Raw genomic sequence first — 18,486 nt, 5'->3', positions numbered from 1 at the left:
GGGGTGATTTGGTGGTGGGTGCACTAAGGGGGTGATACGTTAGGGGGAGAATCCTTTATTTCCAAAATATCAGCAATAATGTAAGCCAATTTTATCTCAATTATATATAGAGAGAGATATAGATTTACATAAATATATTAAAATAAAAATTCCACCACAAAATGAAATAATACAAAGAGAATGTTCAGTCTTTTGAAGAGTATTCAAAGGCATGCAAGTAAATCACCAGCCTCAGCAACTCTTCATATATTGTCCTCAGTTTCTTCTCATTCTTAATTTACTCATATCTGCAGTGACTGTAATCTATTAAACTTTCTCCACGAACATCTCTTGGGCAGTTCTCTTTATTCCTATTTCTTGGTTCTTTTTTATTTAGATAGTTATCTGACACAGAAAATCCTTCTGGCTTAAAAACAGAGCAGTGGAACAACAGCTTCTCTTTAGCAGATGAAGGAAGGCCCTTCAAGGATCACCTCATGCTAAACTTTTATTCCCAGACACAGATGTGTGTGTTTGAACATGATATTACTCTCTTTTGATTATTAGTCGTCAGTTACTTTCGTATTGTTATGTATAGAAGATATCTTTACTTGAATATACCCTTCCACTGTAGTGAGACTATATCCCATCTTAGAAAACAACAAAATCTGGGGCCTCGCTGGTGGTGCAAGCGGTTAAGATGCAACCTATGAAGCTATCTGCAGCCACTGCAGCAAGAGCTTGATCCCCGGCCACGGAGGTGACCCACATGGTGCAGCAGACCTCTCCTGACTTGCCTGCTGCTCCCCTCAGCAGTGTATTTTAGTCAATCTGCCTGTTCTGTTTCTCACTCTGTCTCTGGCGAATCCTTTTACCCCCAGCCCCCCTTTCTGGCCTGTACTGCAGTTCTTGTAGGCATAAATAAATAAATCTTTTTTAAAAAAAAAAAACAACAAAATCTGCACATCTAGCCCTTCAACCACAACTATAATGTGAATGTGTTTAAAGCAGCTCATTTGATTTATTGAAAGGAAAATTCTTGGACTCAGTACTTTGCTTTCTTTCTTCATAGTGTTTGTGGTTAAAGTCTATGTACTCTGTGTTTTAGACATCAGCAACAGCTGTTTGATGAAACTCCAAAGAAAACCTTTCTCAAAATAGTTTTGTTGCAAAGAGAAAATGGCATTTAGGAACTTTGGCAAGAACTGTACTCTTGAGTCATGTTCAATTTTAAAACTTGAATGGAAAAATCCACTACATGGAGAAGCCAACCACACAAGATTCTGAGCTGAGTCAATTGTTAGAAGAAAGAGGCTCTGGCAATGCACAGAGCACTGGGGGTCTCTGAGAGCTGTGCACATTGAGAATGGCAGGGGGCCCAGACAAGCCCAATTAGCAGGGACCTCACCACAGCATCATACACATGCTCAGTAAGAGGTGAAGAAGGAAACCTGCTGCCTGACAAAATGGCTTTACATAACCAGAGTTTCGCTTGTATTAGCTTACTTAGATGATGCTTTCACAGTTTTTTAAATTATTTAGTCACTCATTAAATTGTATTATTCTTAGGTTTCAAGAGTCCTTTAGATTTTGGGGTAGAAGTCAGGTATCAGCACAGATACCTTATATTTCTTTATTTCTGTGTTCTCACTGCTGTTCTGGGGTCGGGCAGGGGTCTCATTTTCTGAGATCTCTGAATCGAGACAGTCAGCCACTGAACCACTTGGCTGGCTGAAAGGCTCTACTCCAGTAACAATCATGGATGTGGAAGGAATGTCTGGTTGCAGTATTATGGTAATTGTCCCACCATAACTAGGAAAAGTCTTGTATTTTCACATCTAGCTACCTTTGCAGCATGTAAGGCCACCCCAGCGTAGCAGGCCTAGGCATATCTGTCAGAGATTCTGAATGCAGCAAAGAAGAGCTTCTGTGGCACTAGGGTGCTGCTCCTAGGTCTGAAACCCCCCACAGAAGTCAAAGTTGTCTCTGAAGATCTTGTCCAAAACCTGATTACAACAGCAAGTTTGAGAAAGTTGTGTTAATATGCTTGAATCACTCTTACTGTGGGACTCTAGATTTTATATATATATATATATATATATATAAAAGCATATATATAATCTATATATATATATATGCTTTTTTTACATGATTGTTCATTTTTATACAATGTATACTTTCTCCTCTCAGGTGTAGTCCCTGTAAAATTCTCACCACCAATTCACCGGTGAAACCACCCCCTCTTCATTGCAGAATGTATCTGATTTATAAATGCCTGCTAATTTTTCATTATTATTGTTATTATTTTTTACCTGATCCCTTATTTGGCTCCCCTATATTCCTCCTATAAGTGAAAACATCTGATATTTTCCTTTTCCTTTTGGCTTTTTTCTTTTTTTTTTTTTTAAAGAATTTATTTATACAAGCACTGGGTACAGTCAGAAGCGCGGGAGGGTGAGAGGATTCACCAGAGCCAGAGGGGAGAGCAGAACAGGCAGACTGACGAAGTACACTGCTGAGGGGAGCAGTGGGCGGCAGGAGGGGTCTGCACGCCATGTGGGACCCTCAGCTGGCAGCCGGGGATCGAACCAGCGCTGCAGAGGCTGCTGGCAGCTCCTCAAACCAGCGTTCAACGGCTGTGCCACCGGGGAGGCCCAGCTTTTTGGCTTTTTTTCACTGATAATAATCCCTTCCAGCTCCATTCATGTTGCTGCAAATGGCATGAATGTATCTTTCTTGATTGTTGAATAGTATTCCATTGTGTATATATCCCACATTTTCTTAGTCTAGTCACCTATTTTGGGGCATTTGGGTTGTTTCCATATATAGTAAAAATAGGGGTGTAGGTATCCTTTTCAATTAAGCTTTTTTGTCCTTTAGGTAGATTCCTAGGATTGCAATTGCTGGGTCACATGGTAGCTCCATTTTAATAGTTTGAGCAACCTCCATACAGCTTTCCATAGTGGTTGGACCAGTTTGCATTCCCACCAGCTGTGTAGGAGAGTTCCTTTTTTTCCACATCCTTGCCAACATTTGTTGATGCCCGTTTTTTTAATATGTGCCATCGTCACTGAGTAAGGTGGTATCTTGTGTTTTTGATTTGCATTTCCCAATTGTGAGTGATGTTGAACTTTTTTTCATATACCTGCTGGCCATTTACAATTCCTCTTTGGAGAAGTGTCTTTTTTATCTCTTCTGCCCTTTTTTTTTTTAAGATTTATTTTTTTAATTTATTTACACAAGAACCAGGGTACAGGCCAGATTCACGAGAGGGTGAGAGGTTTCACCAGAGACAGAGTCGGGAAGAGAACAGGCAGACTGACTGAAATACACTGCTGAGGGGAGCAGTGGGCGAGACAAGAGAGGTCTGCCACGCCATGTGGGACCCTCGCCAGCCAGCTGGGATTGAACCGGTGCTGCAGAGGCTGTGGACAGGTTCACAGCGCTGCGCTCAACCACCTGCACCACTAGGGGAGGCCCTTTCTGCCCATTTTTTGACTGGATGGTTTACTTTGTTTTTGTTGAGTCATGTGAACTCTTTGGAGTCTAGATTTAAAAAAAAAAAACTGGTGCTTATGGTGTGTGGGTCATGATAAATTCTAGGGTTCCCTTTCTCACAGCACAAGAAATTATATTCATTTTTCATTCAATCCATTGCCATCCAGTGTAGCTTCTCAGTCTTTCTCTTAACCCGATGATAATTTTTTTTTTTTTTTCACAGAGATCGTTTCTCTCCTTGTTACTTGGTCTGTGTGGGAGCTGCATGAGGTTACAATAGATCGATCCTGGTGCTATATTGGAAAAAATGGAGGTTAGGGAGTCTCCTTCCTAGAAAGCATTGTTTGTAAAAATGTCCCCTTATCCATATCTGAGTTCTTTATGGGAAAATAAATTCTGATTCCATAAGTCAGAGTGAAGGTCTGGTCATATCTTTTCTCCCAGAGAGGGCTAACCAAGGCACTCAAGTTCAAGGTCACCCAATTCCAAAGACAATTGACAGTTTCTTCTGCCCGAGGGAGGAAAAATCTAAATAATGTAAATATAAGATTGATCTCTCTCTCTCTCTCTCTCTTTCTCAAAACACACACACACACACATACCCTATACCTGTGGTTTTGTTTTAAACATTCCTGTATACTGAGGATTAGTATATTGATAGATATTAAAGACTCTGTTTTAGTGAGGATATAAAAGTTGAAAACTTTTACAAGTCTAAAATAGTTTTAGTAGAGTTTTATTATATAGCAAATGATTAGAGGAAATAGCAGCCTCTGGGCCTCGTACTTGACTAAGAATACTTGACTAAGTATTATTGTTTTTTGAACACTGGCTATTATGGAGATGTATCTGTTTAGTTCCTTTGCCCATTTTTATTGGGTTATTTGTTTTGTTTTTGTAGAGTTTTATGAGTTCTTAGTATATCATTGATATCATTCCTTTGTCAGATGTATGATGTACAAACATTTTCTCCCATTCAGAAGGGTGTCTTGTCATTTTAGTTACATTCAAACAGCCAACAGACACATGAAAAAAATGTTCATGATCACTTATTATTAGAGAAATGCAAATCAAGACCATAATGAGACACCATTTAGCACTTGTAAGAATGGCCCATATCAAAATGACCAGAAACAGCAAATGCTGGTGAGGATGTGGAGAAAAGGGAACCTTCCTACACTGTTGGTATGACTGCAAACTGGTCCAGGCCTTACAGAAAGCAGTAAGGAGGCATCTCAAGACATTAAACATGGATCAACCATTCAATCCAGTAATTCCATTCAGGCATCTACTCAAAAAATTGCAAAACATTAATTCAAAAGGAAACTTGCACTCCTATGCTTACTGCAACACTGTCTGGGGCACAACCTAACTGCCCCAGAACAGATGAGTAGATCAAGATTTGGTGTATATATACACAATGGAACACTACTCAGCAATCAAAAACCATAAACTCATTTGCTATAACACGGATGGAGCATGAATGGATAATGCTAAATAAAATAAATCAGAAGGAGAAAGATAAAGACTGGATGGTGTCACATAAAGTGTGTCCACATACTTTATATGTGGAATAGAAGTAACTAAACTAACAGTCAGATAAAGACAAACTCAAAAACTAACCCTCGATAGCTGATTACAGAACTGAAGCACCAAGGTAGGGAGGGGATAGGGCAGAGATAAGCGCAAAAGAGGAAGGAAACATAATGGTCTATGGTGGTGGAATATGGGTAAGTTGGTGGTGGGTATACTCCAGTTATAATCCCTGGTTGGGGGGGTCTCAATATTACCTCAATGACAAATTAATTAATTAAAATATTAAAAATAATAAAGCATAGCTATTAGTTTCTTAGACAGCTTTGGGAAGTGAGCTCTCAGGATTTGAATTTGCTGCCTTATTTTGTCAGTTGCAAATAGTGGCATATGAACAAATAGTCCACACATTTTTAGGGAAATTTTACTATCTACACCAATACAATTATTCATAGTTTATATGCAATTATTATCATGACTAAAATCAATGAAGCACATTGTACTCTTTATGCACTGTAAAAGTTTAATTATGTTCAGGTCATTACCAAAGGTTTATTGTTTGTTTTTATTCTGCAGCCTCCACCTCAGATATATGACAAACAGTTGGATGAAAGAGAACACACCATTGAAGAATGGAAAGGTGACTTCTTAAATAAAAGTATATTTTTTGCTTTATTGAAACTCAGAAATTATCTTCAAGGTTTTTCCATTTAAAATATTCCAAAATAGATACATTAAATTCATTGGAAAGACTCTATTGAGAGATTTACTGCCAATATAATTTTGCTTTATATGGTTGAAAATCATTTATAAAAATATATAATAAATTGTATACTACTTGGTTTGGTTATTATACTGTCCCACTCACAGCAATCAAGCAAAATAAACATTTTTTAACTTAGAATGTTACAGCCATAGAAAATAATCCAATAACGGATGATTTTCTAATTGCTATCCTTTTGGACTATTTCAGAGCTCCTAAAACTTCATCTGTCTTTCATACTAAAAACAATTTTACATTTACTCAAGAATAAAAGAAATTAATTACTGATGCCTTTTAAAGTACTACTGATTGTCAGGCCTCCCCGGTGGCGCAGCGGTTGAGCGCTGGGTTGAGAAGTTGCCTGCAGCCTCTGCAGAGCCGGTTCGATCCCCGGCTGCTTCCCGGCCACTGGAGGAGGGTCCCACATGGCGTGCAGACCTCTCCTGCCGCCCGCTGCTCCCCTCAGCAGTGTACTTCGGTCTTTCTGCCTGTTCTGCTCCCCGCTCTGGCTCTGGTGAATTCTCTCACCCTCCTGTGCTTCTGACTGTACCCAGTGCTTATATAAATAAATAAATAAATATTTAAAAAAAAAAAGAAAGAAAGAAAGAAATACCACTACTAAAAAAGAAAAAAAAAATTACTGATTGTCAAAGTATTTGTCACAGAAAAGGATAAACTTTCACTTAAATTTTCAAAATTAAACACTCCATATTTGTCCATAAATTTATAATATACTAGATAAAATTAAAATGATGGTTTGAAACATTAGAAATAAAAATGTAGTTATAGGTATTCATTCACTGAATTTATGGAAATTGTGAATTTATATATAAAATTTATATATCTACGTGGCTTATTTCTCCTTTAAAATAAGAAAGGAATGAATATATATTTTCAGCAAATTTTTCCAAGTAAAGCAGAAAGGCATGTCAAAATTGTGAGGAAGTAAACTAATATAAATCATTGTTGAATAAGAAATATAGGAGAAAGCCAAGTGTAGGTCATAGCAAAGTCAGAATAAGCAAGAATATAAAGGAAAATGCAAAGGGATGAAACAAAGGGATGAAAACAAAGGGATGAAACAAAGGGAGAACTGCCTCGAAATAACTGATTGTAGTTATTTGGGAAAATAAGACTAGAGAGAAATACCAGATAAGGGACACAGAAGAAACAAAGGGTAGGAAGAAGCAAAAAGTATTTTAAAATAATAGATTGTACTAGTCTCAGGACCATATTGGAGAATATAGGAAAATCAGTATGCATAGCCAGTAAATCATGTAAAAAAAATTAAAAAAGATGTTGAATTATAGAAAGGGTAGGAAGGAAGGCAGTTACTCGTAGGGATTACTGAGTAAAAAAGTGATAGGACATAAGCATCATTTGAGAAGATGGACTAAGGTCCATCTGAACCTGGAGAAAGAAACTTCCTGCAAAGGATGATGGTTACATAAACTATAAGTCTTTGCAAAGCAAGAATGTTTGATTTTTCTAGTGCTGGGTTTTAAGCTAGCTTATTTTGACAAATCCAAGTTTTGAGTCTGAAAAACAGATGGAACTCTTGTAAGGATTTGTAGTATTCTAAAGTGATGAGCATATGTATGTGACTTAGGGGATGAATATAAAAGAAAAAGGGATGTTCAAAACTGAGAAATTAAAATATTTCAGAGATAAAGTTAGAATGCATCAAAAAATCAGTGAAAAATTTTAAAATTCAAGAGCCTATTATCCAAATATTTAGTCAAATGCTTTATTGAGAAACTCCTTTGCCAAGTTCTGTACTGCTGCAAAGAAGTAAAAATAGAGGAGTAAAAGAATCTCAATTGTTATTGAGATGATTTAACTCAACCTTATCAAAATGTTATTTGTCACTAACTAATGCACTTTCTCTGTGGATCATTATTTTTTATAACACTGATAATTCTCTTCCAGAACTTATCTACAAAGAAGTAATGAATTCAGAAGAAAAGACTAAAAATGGTGTAGTAAAAGGACAACCTTCTCCTTCAGGTACTCACTCTCAGTGAATAACCAATAAATTGGTATTTGTGCATTTTTTTTTGTTTTTTTTTTTTTGAGGAGGGTTTACAGCCAATAAAATAGAAACAATTCAGTCAAAAGACGGACAAAAGAGTTAAATAGACTCTTCTTTAAAGAAGTAATACAAAGGCAACATGCAAATGAAAAAATGCCCATTGTCACGTACCGTAAGAGAAATGCAAGTCAAAACCGAAGTGAAGTATCACTTCCACCAGTGAGAATGACCCAATTCAATATGACCCAGTATACTACTGGTGAGAATGCAGACTAGTCTAGCCTTCATGGAAAACAAAATGGAAGTTCCTCAAAATAGTACAAATAGGTCTACCATTTGAGCCAGCAATACCATTCCTAGTTACCTACCAGAAAAATTCAGAGGCACACATTCAAAGGGATATGTGCTCTTCTGATTTCAATACAGTACTATTTACAAAAGCTGAACTATGAAAACAACTTAAGTGTCCCAAAACAGATGAGTAGATTAAGAAGATATGGTATATCTAAACAAGGGAATACTACTCAGTTATAAAAAAAAATGAAGAGTCGTTACCCATCCTGGTACTAAGCTTCCTTATCTTGATGAGTCTTTGTCCCTTATGGTAGCTTTACTTCTCAGGTAGATGTGGGGTGCGGGGAAATTTTGCATAAGAGGATCTCCTATATTTGTTCTAGCTCTAGCATTCCATAACAAATGCTTTTGGAAGAAAATTAATTTCTATTCATAGGTTGCTATTCCCTCAGCAGTCTTTACAAATCAATTCAGAAAGCAAACAGCACGTTATAGTTGAAAACAAATCACTGTGCAAGTGAAATCAGATAGCAGAAGCAAGTACAATTGCTTATTTAGAAATGCATCTCAAGTTTGGATTCATTTCTTACTGATATTACAAAAATTCCATCAATAAATTTCAAATCTGCATATTATTCTGCAAATGCACACTTAGCTTCCTATTTACATTTTATTTATTTTTTTTTAATTTTTAAAAATGTTTTCATTTATTTTTTATTTTTTTTTATTAGATAATAAATTTTATTGTTATATTCCCCATACAATTGCAGCCCCCCCATTCTGACCCCAATCCCTCCCCTCCCGCCCCTGCCCCCCTAAAAGTGTCTCTGGTTCATAGTTTTTTGTTGATTTTGATTTTCACTTTCTTACATTTTAAAAGCATCACTAAAACATGGGTTTGCGTAGTAGGGCCATTTTGTCACTGAGAAACTACATTAACTTATTTTATTCCTTTGCTGCCAGGTACTCACTGTTACTATGATGGAATATTAAGAGAGTCTGTGTTGTAATATTACTTCATTCCAGCTATCTGTAAAATACAATATGATATGCAAACATTAATGAGAAAATGTCAATATATAGAAAGTTAAGTTTTCAAGCCTTCTTAGTGATTGCTTTCTCTTTCAAACATATCTTACTGAATATATACACAGACATGTACACTCCGTGTGTGTACACATGCATGCACACACACAGGTGTGTCAAGGAAAATTAAACTAAAAGGGATTAGACTAAGTGAAATAACTCAGAAAGAGAAAAACAATTACCAGATAATTTCACTCACATATGGACTATAGAGAAACCAAACAAAGGAACAGACAAAATTAAGTCAAACAAACCCCATAAATCTGACTCTGGAAATCTGACTGTAGAATTGAGTCTACTAGAGTGGGGGATGTTGTATGGGCAGGAAAGGGGAGGGGGGCCAATGGACTATGCTGGAGGATTATGGGAACTTTGGTTGTTGGAGTGTAGTTGTAATGTACATTTGAAGAATCATATACAATATTGGAAAACAGTGATATCAATTGGAAGCATTATGTTCAGTGAAAGAAACCAGATCATGTATTACATGATTCCATTTCTATGAAATGTCCAGAATAGGTATAACTATAGAGAAATTAGATTAATTGTGGTGGAGCTTAAGACATGGGGCAGTGGGAGTAGCTAAAGTTAAATGGCTTCTTTCTGATATGAAAATATTCTAAAATTGACTCTTGTAATAGTACACATTTGTGAATATACTGAAAAGCTCTGAATTATGCATTTTAAATGGGTGAATTTGGGGGGATATGAGTTGTAAATCTACAAAGCTTTCACCAAAAAAAAGAAAAAAATCACTTAAGTTAAATATAGCCAAAAGCTAGTTTGCACAGTAATTGTTGATTGTAGAAGAAATGATGAAAATAACCTAGTTCTTAATGAAACCAGAATGTTGGGCCAGGACTGAGATTGCTGCCAATTCAGATTTTTACATTTCTACTAATGACAGCTCTATTTCTTCTGCCTTTTATCCTGAAACCTCTGATTGGTCTTTTATTCCATATTTATATTATCAATGACAGTCACTTTCTATATCCTAAAAAGTTTACTTGTTAGAGGATTTATATTTAATTTCTACAATTCTTTTCATTAATAACACTATGAAGTTTTCCCAATGTAATCTTTCTGACGTCAGTCTCTAACTTGGTCTTTTAAAATAACAGGTTTGGTCAAGAATCCAACTAATCATTGCTCCCTCAATGGCTTTGTGTCACTTATAATTTAAGCACAGTGACTTCTTCCTGACATTTATAGGCCCCAGGTTTTCCCCCTTTCACACTGTACCCTTTATAGGGTCCTATATTACCACTTTCTTACCCAGCCTCGTGGATTGCAAATGTTCTCTTATCAAGTGCAACCACCAAATATTTTTCATATCTTTCCAAACATTTTTGACATTGTCCCAAAGAATAGGATCTTTTCTTCCTATGGATCCTGCTAGTCCCTGCATTTTAAATTTTCACCTCTTGTTTTATTACTGCTTATTGGTTATAAGTTCATTGGAAAGAAAGACCATGTATATTCATCTTTGTGACCATTTATGCCTAAATGCTGAGCCTTGATATTCACTAATTTGAAAATTGCCAATGAGGTCCTCCCTAAAAATGTTTCTTTGTGCTATTGTAAAGAGAGAATTCAAGAAAGAAACGTAACTTTAATATAGAATGCAGGGGGCCTCCCTGGTGGCACAAGGGGTTAAGCACCGCACTGTGAAGCAATCCACAGCCTCTGCAGCATGAGTTTGATCCCCGGCCAGCCAGGGAGCAACCCACATGGCACAGCAGACCTCTCCTATCTCACCCGCTGCTCCCCTCAGCAATGTACTTCAGTCAATCTGCCTGTTCTGTTCCCCACTATGTCTCTGGTGAATCCTCTCACCTCTCACACCTTTGGCCTGTACCCCAGCTCTTGTCTGCATAAATAAATAAATCTTCAAAAAATACATAGTATGCAATTCAGTATGTTCTTATGCCAGTAAATATTCATTTGCCCTATTAATTTCTGTGGAGATAAATGAACCAAGTTTCAAATATATGAGTTGTTGCTGTTGGCATTTGTTCATGCTTCAGGAGGTTATTTGATTTATTCATTTTGGGGGAATGTATTCCTAATGTTTTTTGTAGGCTGCGTAGCATGTTAATGATTAACTCTAATATATGCCATGGAGGCTCTACCTACATGTAAGAAGACCAAACCATTCTTTAACCCTTCCAGCGACTTGTAATAATCACAAATTATTTACATTATACACCTACCTTAATCTATAGTTGAGTGGTTCAATCAATTTATAGCAAAAGTGATTATAGAATCAATCTTTTACTGCACAATTTTTTAAAAAGATTTATTTATTTATTTTTATAAAAGAACCGGGGTACAGGTCAGATGCGTGGGAGGGTGAGAGGATTCACCAGAGACAGAGCAGGGAACAGAACAGGCAGACTGATGAAATACACTGCTGAAGGGAGCAGCGGGCACCACAGGAGGGGTCTTCTGCACTATGTGGGACCCTCGCCGCCAGCTGGAATCGAACCAGCACTGCAGAGGCTGCGAACAGCTTCACAGCGCTGCGCTCAACTGCCTGCGCCAGCAGGGGAGGCACTTTTACTGCACAATTTTAAAGGAAAATAATCTAGACTTGAGAAATCATGTGTTATATATGACATGTCTGTATAGCTATATTATTATGCATCAGCTAGAGGCATAGAACTGCCATATGCTGAAACTGACTCTGGCAGCTCAGTGCCAACATTGCATTTCTCTCTTAAAAAAAGTTTATTATCTCAAATTGGTGCCCTGAAATCTGCCATGGAAGATTTAAGACATGGAATTGGCTGATTCCAAAAATCAGGGCATTGTTTTCCCTCTGTAAGTGTCAATTGTCAAATTTTTATCGGCATACTGTGTGTGTGCATGTATGTGTATGCATGCAGACTGTACATGTCTGTGTATATATGCAGTAAGATATGTTTGAAAGAGAAGGCAATCACTAAGAAGGCTTGAAAACTTAGCTTTTTGTATTCTTCCTCATGTTAACGTTTTCTCATTAATGCTTGCATATCATATTGTATTTTACAAATAGCTGGGATGAAGTAATATTACAACACAGACTCTCTTAATATTCCATCATAGCAACAGTGGGTACCCTGCAGCAAAGGAATAAAATAAGTTAATGCAGTTTCTCAGTGACAAAATGGTCCTAATACCCAAACCGATGTTTTAGTGATGCTTTTAAAATGCAAATAGGAAGCTAAGTGTGCATTTGCAGAATAATATGCAGATTTGAAATTTATTGATGGAATTTTTGTATATCAATAAGAAATGAATCCAAACTTGAGATGCATTTCTAAATAAGCAATTGTACTTGCTTCTGCTATCTGATTTCACTTGCACAGTGATTTGTTTTCAACTATAGCGTGCTGTTTGCTTTCTGAATTGATTTGTAAAGACTGCTGAGGGAATAGCAGTTCATGAATAGAAGTTCATTTTCTTCAAAAACATTTGTTATAGAATGTTAGAGCTAGAGCAAATATAGGCGATCTTCTTATCCAAAATTTCTGTGTATAATCCACCCCCGCCCCATTCCACTTGAAAAGTAAAGCTACCATAAGTGGCAAAGACTTGCCAAGACACTGATGTTTAGTATCAGGGCAGATAAAGATTTTTCAAAATCTCTAAGTAGAAGATAAAGCTCCCCCAGGTGAATTCCTATACCACCTTTCCCCCATCATATTTTTCACACCGTGGAAGTTTGTTCTCCCAACTAAATCACTCATGTAGAGATCAATAATGTTATTTGTTTTTTATTAAAAAAACCCAACTCCAAACATGTTGAGACACAAGATCAAACAGAAAGCAAAGGAAATGTTTCTCAGTGATTTTTTTCCCAATTCTTATATGTCATAATTCTTTGTATTTACCTTTTGTGGGGAGGAGGATAGGGTTGGTAAAGTAATTTTCTTTTAAAAATTAGAACAGGGCCTCCCCTGGTGGCTCGGGCAGTAGAGCGCCGCGCTGTGAAGCTATTGGCAGCCTCTGCAGCGCCAGTTCGATCCCAGCTGGCCAGCAAGGGTCCCACATGGTGTGCCAGACCTCTCCTGTTGTGCCCACTGCTCCCCTCAGCAGTGTATTTTGTCAGTCTGCCTGTTCTGTTCCCCACTCTGTCTCTGGTGAATCCTTTCACCCTCCCACGCATCTGGCCTGTACCCCGGTTCTTGTGCAAGTAAACAAATCTAAAAAAAATAAAAATTAAAACAACATATTCTCCTGAAATAATGAATATCATTTGGCTAACTTTTCAATTTTTTATAAGTTTCTTCTTTCCACGAATCTTAATTTTCTTCAAGTAAATTTGATAGTAGCTAATACAGTTTAACTACAACTCAGTTTTTTTTTCCTGTTACTTTTAATGACATATGTATTGATAAATCTCTGTAATGCTTTATTGATGGCAAAATATTTTCTTAAAATGCATAGCTCTACTGCTTTTTCAGGAAGCAATATGGAAGGAAGGGATACTTCCAATCACATAACTAGGATATACCATGCACAAGCGGACATTCAAATCAAATTCAACTGAGTTCATTTTTGTATGAGATTTTCACAAATTCTTTGGCAGTGAATTAACAACTTGGCCCTTCTATTTTTCTTTGGTTTTATGGTTTATAAAAGCTTTTTTACTTGAAAGGATCATCTGGTAGAGCCAGAAAGGGCTGTAGTAAAAAAGACATTTAGAAATCATACAGAAGGGACTTCCCTGGGGTTAAAGTCTCAGCCCCATCAAGCTATCACCAACCACTGCAGCGTAAGTTTGATCCCTGGCCAGAGGAGAAATTTGCCTCCCTCAGAGAACCTACCTAGAAGAATACACACAAAAAATACTTGTTTTATAAAATTAAGTACTTATTCTATGCTTGACAGTAGAGTTTACTGAAGACAGGAGAACTAAAGAAGTATAATTTTAAAAAGTAACAAAAACATCAATACAAGATATATACATATAAACAAAAATTATAGTCAATAAGGGTCTAACTTATGATACACAACACTCAGCATATTCCAAACATGTTGAAAACGTGTTGATTATTAAAAATAAGTGCTTTAGGACTGCTATGTATTTCAGAAGCATAGCCTGCATTGTGAGCCCCTGTATATGAAATGTTTATTAAAAGCTACTCTGGTTTTTCTGCCTTTATTCAACATTATTTATAGATTGAAATGTTTTTCTGGGAAAATTTTCTCAGTCTTCTTTGTGTAATTTCTCTAGCTGCCATTGTGGGTTTGCATTTGTAAAAAATCAAGTTATGTTTCCTTAAGAAAGTCTTATCTTTGCTAAGTCTTATCTGATCCTTGCTTGAATCAGTGCTCAGCTCTCACTGTAACATTCAGAATATGTCCACATAATCAACTCCAGTCCAGAAAAGGGAAAAAGCTTATCAAGAGGAGATCAGAATTATTATAGTATACTTTGAAACACTTTTTGATTTGCATTACAACAAAACATTATTTGAAAATTTTCAAACTGTTTATTTTGCTATAGTTGAAATAAAGCATGTTAGATTTGTTAGTTTTATTAAAGTCCTATGTCCAATTTTAATCTTTTATCTCTAATAAGGATGTGGAAAACCTACAGACATTCTAAGCCATCCATCATAGTGATACTAAATAATCAGACACCAAAACCTGTGACAGAAATGAGATATTAGTATAATTTAATCTAGAATCAGAGGGAATATCAAAGCTGGACATTGGGGTTTTGTAAGGGTGTTAAGGGTTGCCTGCTAGTATATGTCACAAGAAGAAATGAACTGGATCTGTGTCATGTCTAAAAGGGTATAATTAAAATAAAATTGGAATAATTGAAGCCAGATTAACTGGACATTACACTTTGTACTTATAATGAGAGCAATGATTTACAGGAAAAGTTAATAGAGGTTTTAAAATATCTGGATACATTTAAGAGGTATTGATATTTTTAAGATATTAAAGGTTTTGAATATGAAAATATCAGGATATAAAAGAATATATTATATTAAACTAGAAAAAATACCAGAAGTTTAATATTTCTTATTATTTGAGGATTAGTGCATCTTTTATTTTTTTCCCTGTATCTTCCCATAATTTACATAAATATCTTCAACAGATCAAAACTTAAATATACATGGGATGCATATGTCTTAGTCTAGGTCCTCTCCAGATACTGCCAAAATTTTATCACATTCTTTCTACAGGCAAGAATGTCTACTTCAGGAACAAGGAGATTGTACTACTCATTAGATTAGATTGTACTACTTCATTAGATTTTTTTCTGATTTATTAAATCTATGTAATACTGTTTTAATCTATTTATTACTTTTCACCAAGTATATCTTGCAAGCTATATTTATTCAAATAACATACAATTTTAGGGAAAATTATTTGTCTTTTATCTTATTAAATAATTGTAAAGCAAGTACTTCTAATGCAAACTGTTTCATAAAGCGTGCACTTACCACCCATATTATTTAAGTATAAAGAATATCTGATAAGAAAAAGTAAGTTGACTGTTTCTGTAGTATCATGATTTCATTATATGTTACAATGTCTCTGACTCATCTTTCCTTCAGAGTTCTCAAAGTTATTATAACTCAGTAAATATTTACTGAGTAATTACTGAGCAAATTTCTTCTCAGAGTTTCAAAATCTTAATATTCCTGCATTGATAAATGAAAGATTTTTTGCAAATTGATCTAAGTTACTAATTCCGATTTTTTAATCTGTAGATTCCCAGGTAAGCAAGCTTGCTGGAAAGTACATACACAATCAAAAGTGACATTCATTGAAAGCCCTACTTTTCCTATATGTATTTAAAGTGTGATGTCATATTAATAACCGTGTAATAACATTTACTTAATAGATCTTCCTTTTTCTAGAGCTGTAGTCTACATATAATTCAAATTTCTGTACTGCATCTCAGCCCATATTTCCAAGATCAGACCCTTCCATGTGTTTGTCTTATAAGATGCCTGTATTAAATCATCTGGGTTCAGATCATTGCATTAAATGGCTTTTGCTCACCTGTCTTCTCCATAGACATGTGGTCTCAACCTTTAATTCTATGGTCTATGGAGAGCATTTAGAAATGTAAATGTCTTAACTCTATCTAATACCAAATATAGTGATATTGGAGGTATGGGAGTTGATGGGTTTGTAGTGGGTTTCAGTTTATTTAAGAAAGTAGCAGATGAGGGCCTCCCCTGGTGGTGCAGGCAGTTGAGCGCAGTGCTGTGAAGCTGTCCGTGGCCTCTGCAGCACGGGTTCCATACCAGTAGGTGAGGGTCCCACATGGCGAGGCAGACCTCTCCTGTCGCACCAGCAGTATATTTCATCAGTCTGCCTGTTCTGTTCCCCACTCTGTCTCTGGTGGATCCTCTCACCCTCCCGTGAATCTGGCCTGTACCCCAGCTCTTGTATAAATAAAAAAATAAAAAATCTTTAAAAAAATTTAACATAATTAAAAAAAAAAGAATATAGCAGATGAATTCTCAGATAGAGCAAGATTTGAGAACTACTGCATTAGTTGTGAATAACTTGCTACAGGGATTTTGCATTTTTGCCATGATTTTCACCAATTACTATAGTGCCCTGTGTTAGTTCAATGAAACCTTGTCAAGCAAATGATACACAAGACACCCTTATTGCATTATCCCTGCCTGCCTGCCAAGCGATATTCACTTGAGTCCAGTTCCAGATTTAGTCATGTTGGTCTTTATTTTCTTAGCACAGGTGCAGCAGTGAACAGCAGTGAGAGTCTCCCTCCATCCTCGTCAGTCAACGACATCTCCTCCATGTCCACCGACCAGACCCTGGCATCTGACACTGACAGCAGCCTGGAAGCCTCGGCAGGACCCCTGGGTTGTTGCAGGTGACTAGCCGCCTGCCTGCGAAACCCAGCGTTCTTCAGGAGATGATGTGATGGAACACACACGCAGACATGCACGCACACACACACACACAGACACACAGTGACAAGAAAACCTCAAGGGAGAAAAATCTAAGTCTAAAATTAAAACAGATCTTTCAGCCTGCTTCTTCTCCAGAGTTCTGTATTGCAGCTAAGCCAAATGTGTATTTAACTTCTAGTTGCACTTGCTTTGATCTTCTTCCAACGATGCTTACTACAGAAAGCAAATCAAACACAATTAGAGAAGCCTTTTCCATAAAGTGTAATTTTAATGGCTGCAAAACCAGCAACCTGTAATTGCCCTTCCAAATGGCATGACAAGGTGTGCAGTGGCCCCATCAGCATGTGTGTGTCTCTATCTTGCATCTACCTGCTCCTTATGGCCTAGTCAGATGGATGTAGATACAGATCCGCATGTGTCTGTATTTATACAGCACTATTTCCTTAGAGATGCTATTGTCAGTGTCCTCAGGGCTCAACCAAGACATCATGCACTGGGGTACCACATGGTCCATTTCATGTGATCTATTACTCTGACATAAACCCATCTGTAATATATTGCCAGTATATAAGCTGTTTAGTTTGTTAATTGATTAAGCTGTATGTCTTATAAGAAAACATGTAAGGGGGGAAAATATGGGGGGAGTGAGCTCTCTCGGACCCTTGAAGATGTAGCTTCCAAATTTGAACTGATTAAATGGCACCTGTATACCAATTTGTAGAAAGAACATATGTGATGCTTACGTACAGTGTGGGGGGCGGGAGGGGGTAACAGTTTTGAGGTACTAAATGGTTTGGCCCTTAGAAGAAGTTGGGAATAAAAAAACAAGGTCTTTTCTCTGACATGAGTGGGTAGGAGAGGCTAGAGAGTAGGTTGCAGTGTGGAAGAAGATCTAAAGGAGATTATTGCCCAAATACCAGGAGCCACCGACATCCATAATTTAGAGAGTAGACCCCATTTGTCATTTATAAATTGTGACACAACTGGATAGAAAGTGACAGGTGGGGAAGCAAAGTCATTTTGTACATACCTGGAGGTAGAGGCCCATCCAGGGGACACAGCAGAATTGTCTTCATATGATTTCCTTAGCAGAAAATGAGCCTACTTAAACGATTTTCAGATTTTGGGTTGTGTTCACCATGAGTGTGCTACTTCCCAGAGCTATACCCTGCCTAGGTTTAAGTTAGAGAAGATATATTATTTTCCTCATCTGGAATAAAAAAATTAAATAATCAAAAAATAAAAATATACCCAAAGCACAGGATGATTCTCAGGTTAGCCTTTGAAAAAAATTTCTGCAGATATTATTTATTCCTCAGGGGGGTTCCTTCACCCCATCCTATGACTGATGTTTCATGTTTATTTATTTTCGTAAATTTCAGCAATCCAAGAAGGGCTGGTAA

At 36.8% G+C, this 18,486-nt stretch overlaps 1 protein-coding gene across 22 annotated transcripts in view; it reads left to right on the top strand.

Moving 5' to 3' along the window:
* MAPK10 (mitogen-activated protein kinase 10) overlaps positions 1 to 17,797 on the top strand; it is a 438,482-nt gene extending 420,685 nt beyond the window's left edge. For 19 of the 22 annotated variants that reach the window (XM_054688437.1, XM_054688436.1, XM_054688435.1 and 16 more), the window contains 3 exons: positions 5,587 to 5,650; positions 7,703 to 7,780; positions 16,905 to 17,797. In XM_054688437.1, the coding sequence (XP_054544412.1) occupies positions 5,587 to 5,650; positions 7,703 to 7,780; positions 16,905 to 17,047 (285 nt within the window). In that variant the 3' untranslated portion in view covers positions 17,048 to 17,797. Of the gene's footprint in view, positions 1 to 5,586; positions 5,651 to 7,702; positions 7,781 to 16,899 lie in introns of all 22 variants that reach the window. The other 3 variants (XM_054688450.1, XM_054688449.1, XM_054688447.1) reach the window with 2 other exon arrangements.
* The last annotated feature ends 689 nt before the right edge of the window (positions 17,798 to 18,486 follow it).

Source organism: Talpa occidentalis, unplaced genomic scaffold (assembly GCF_014898055.3).
Source record: "Talpa occidentalis isolate TD23 unplaced genomic scaffold, MPIMG_talOcc4v2.1 talOcc4.6, whole genome shotgun sequence".
NCBI lineage: Eukaryota > Metazoa > Chordata > Mammalia > Eulipotyphla > Talpidae > Talpa > Talpa occidentalis.
Note: the sequence above shows the minus strand (reverse complement) of the source record. Positions and strands in the feature narration are given on the sequence as shown.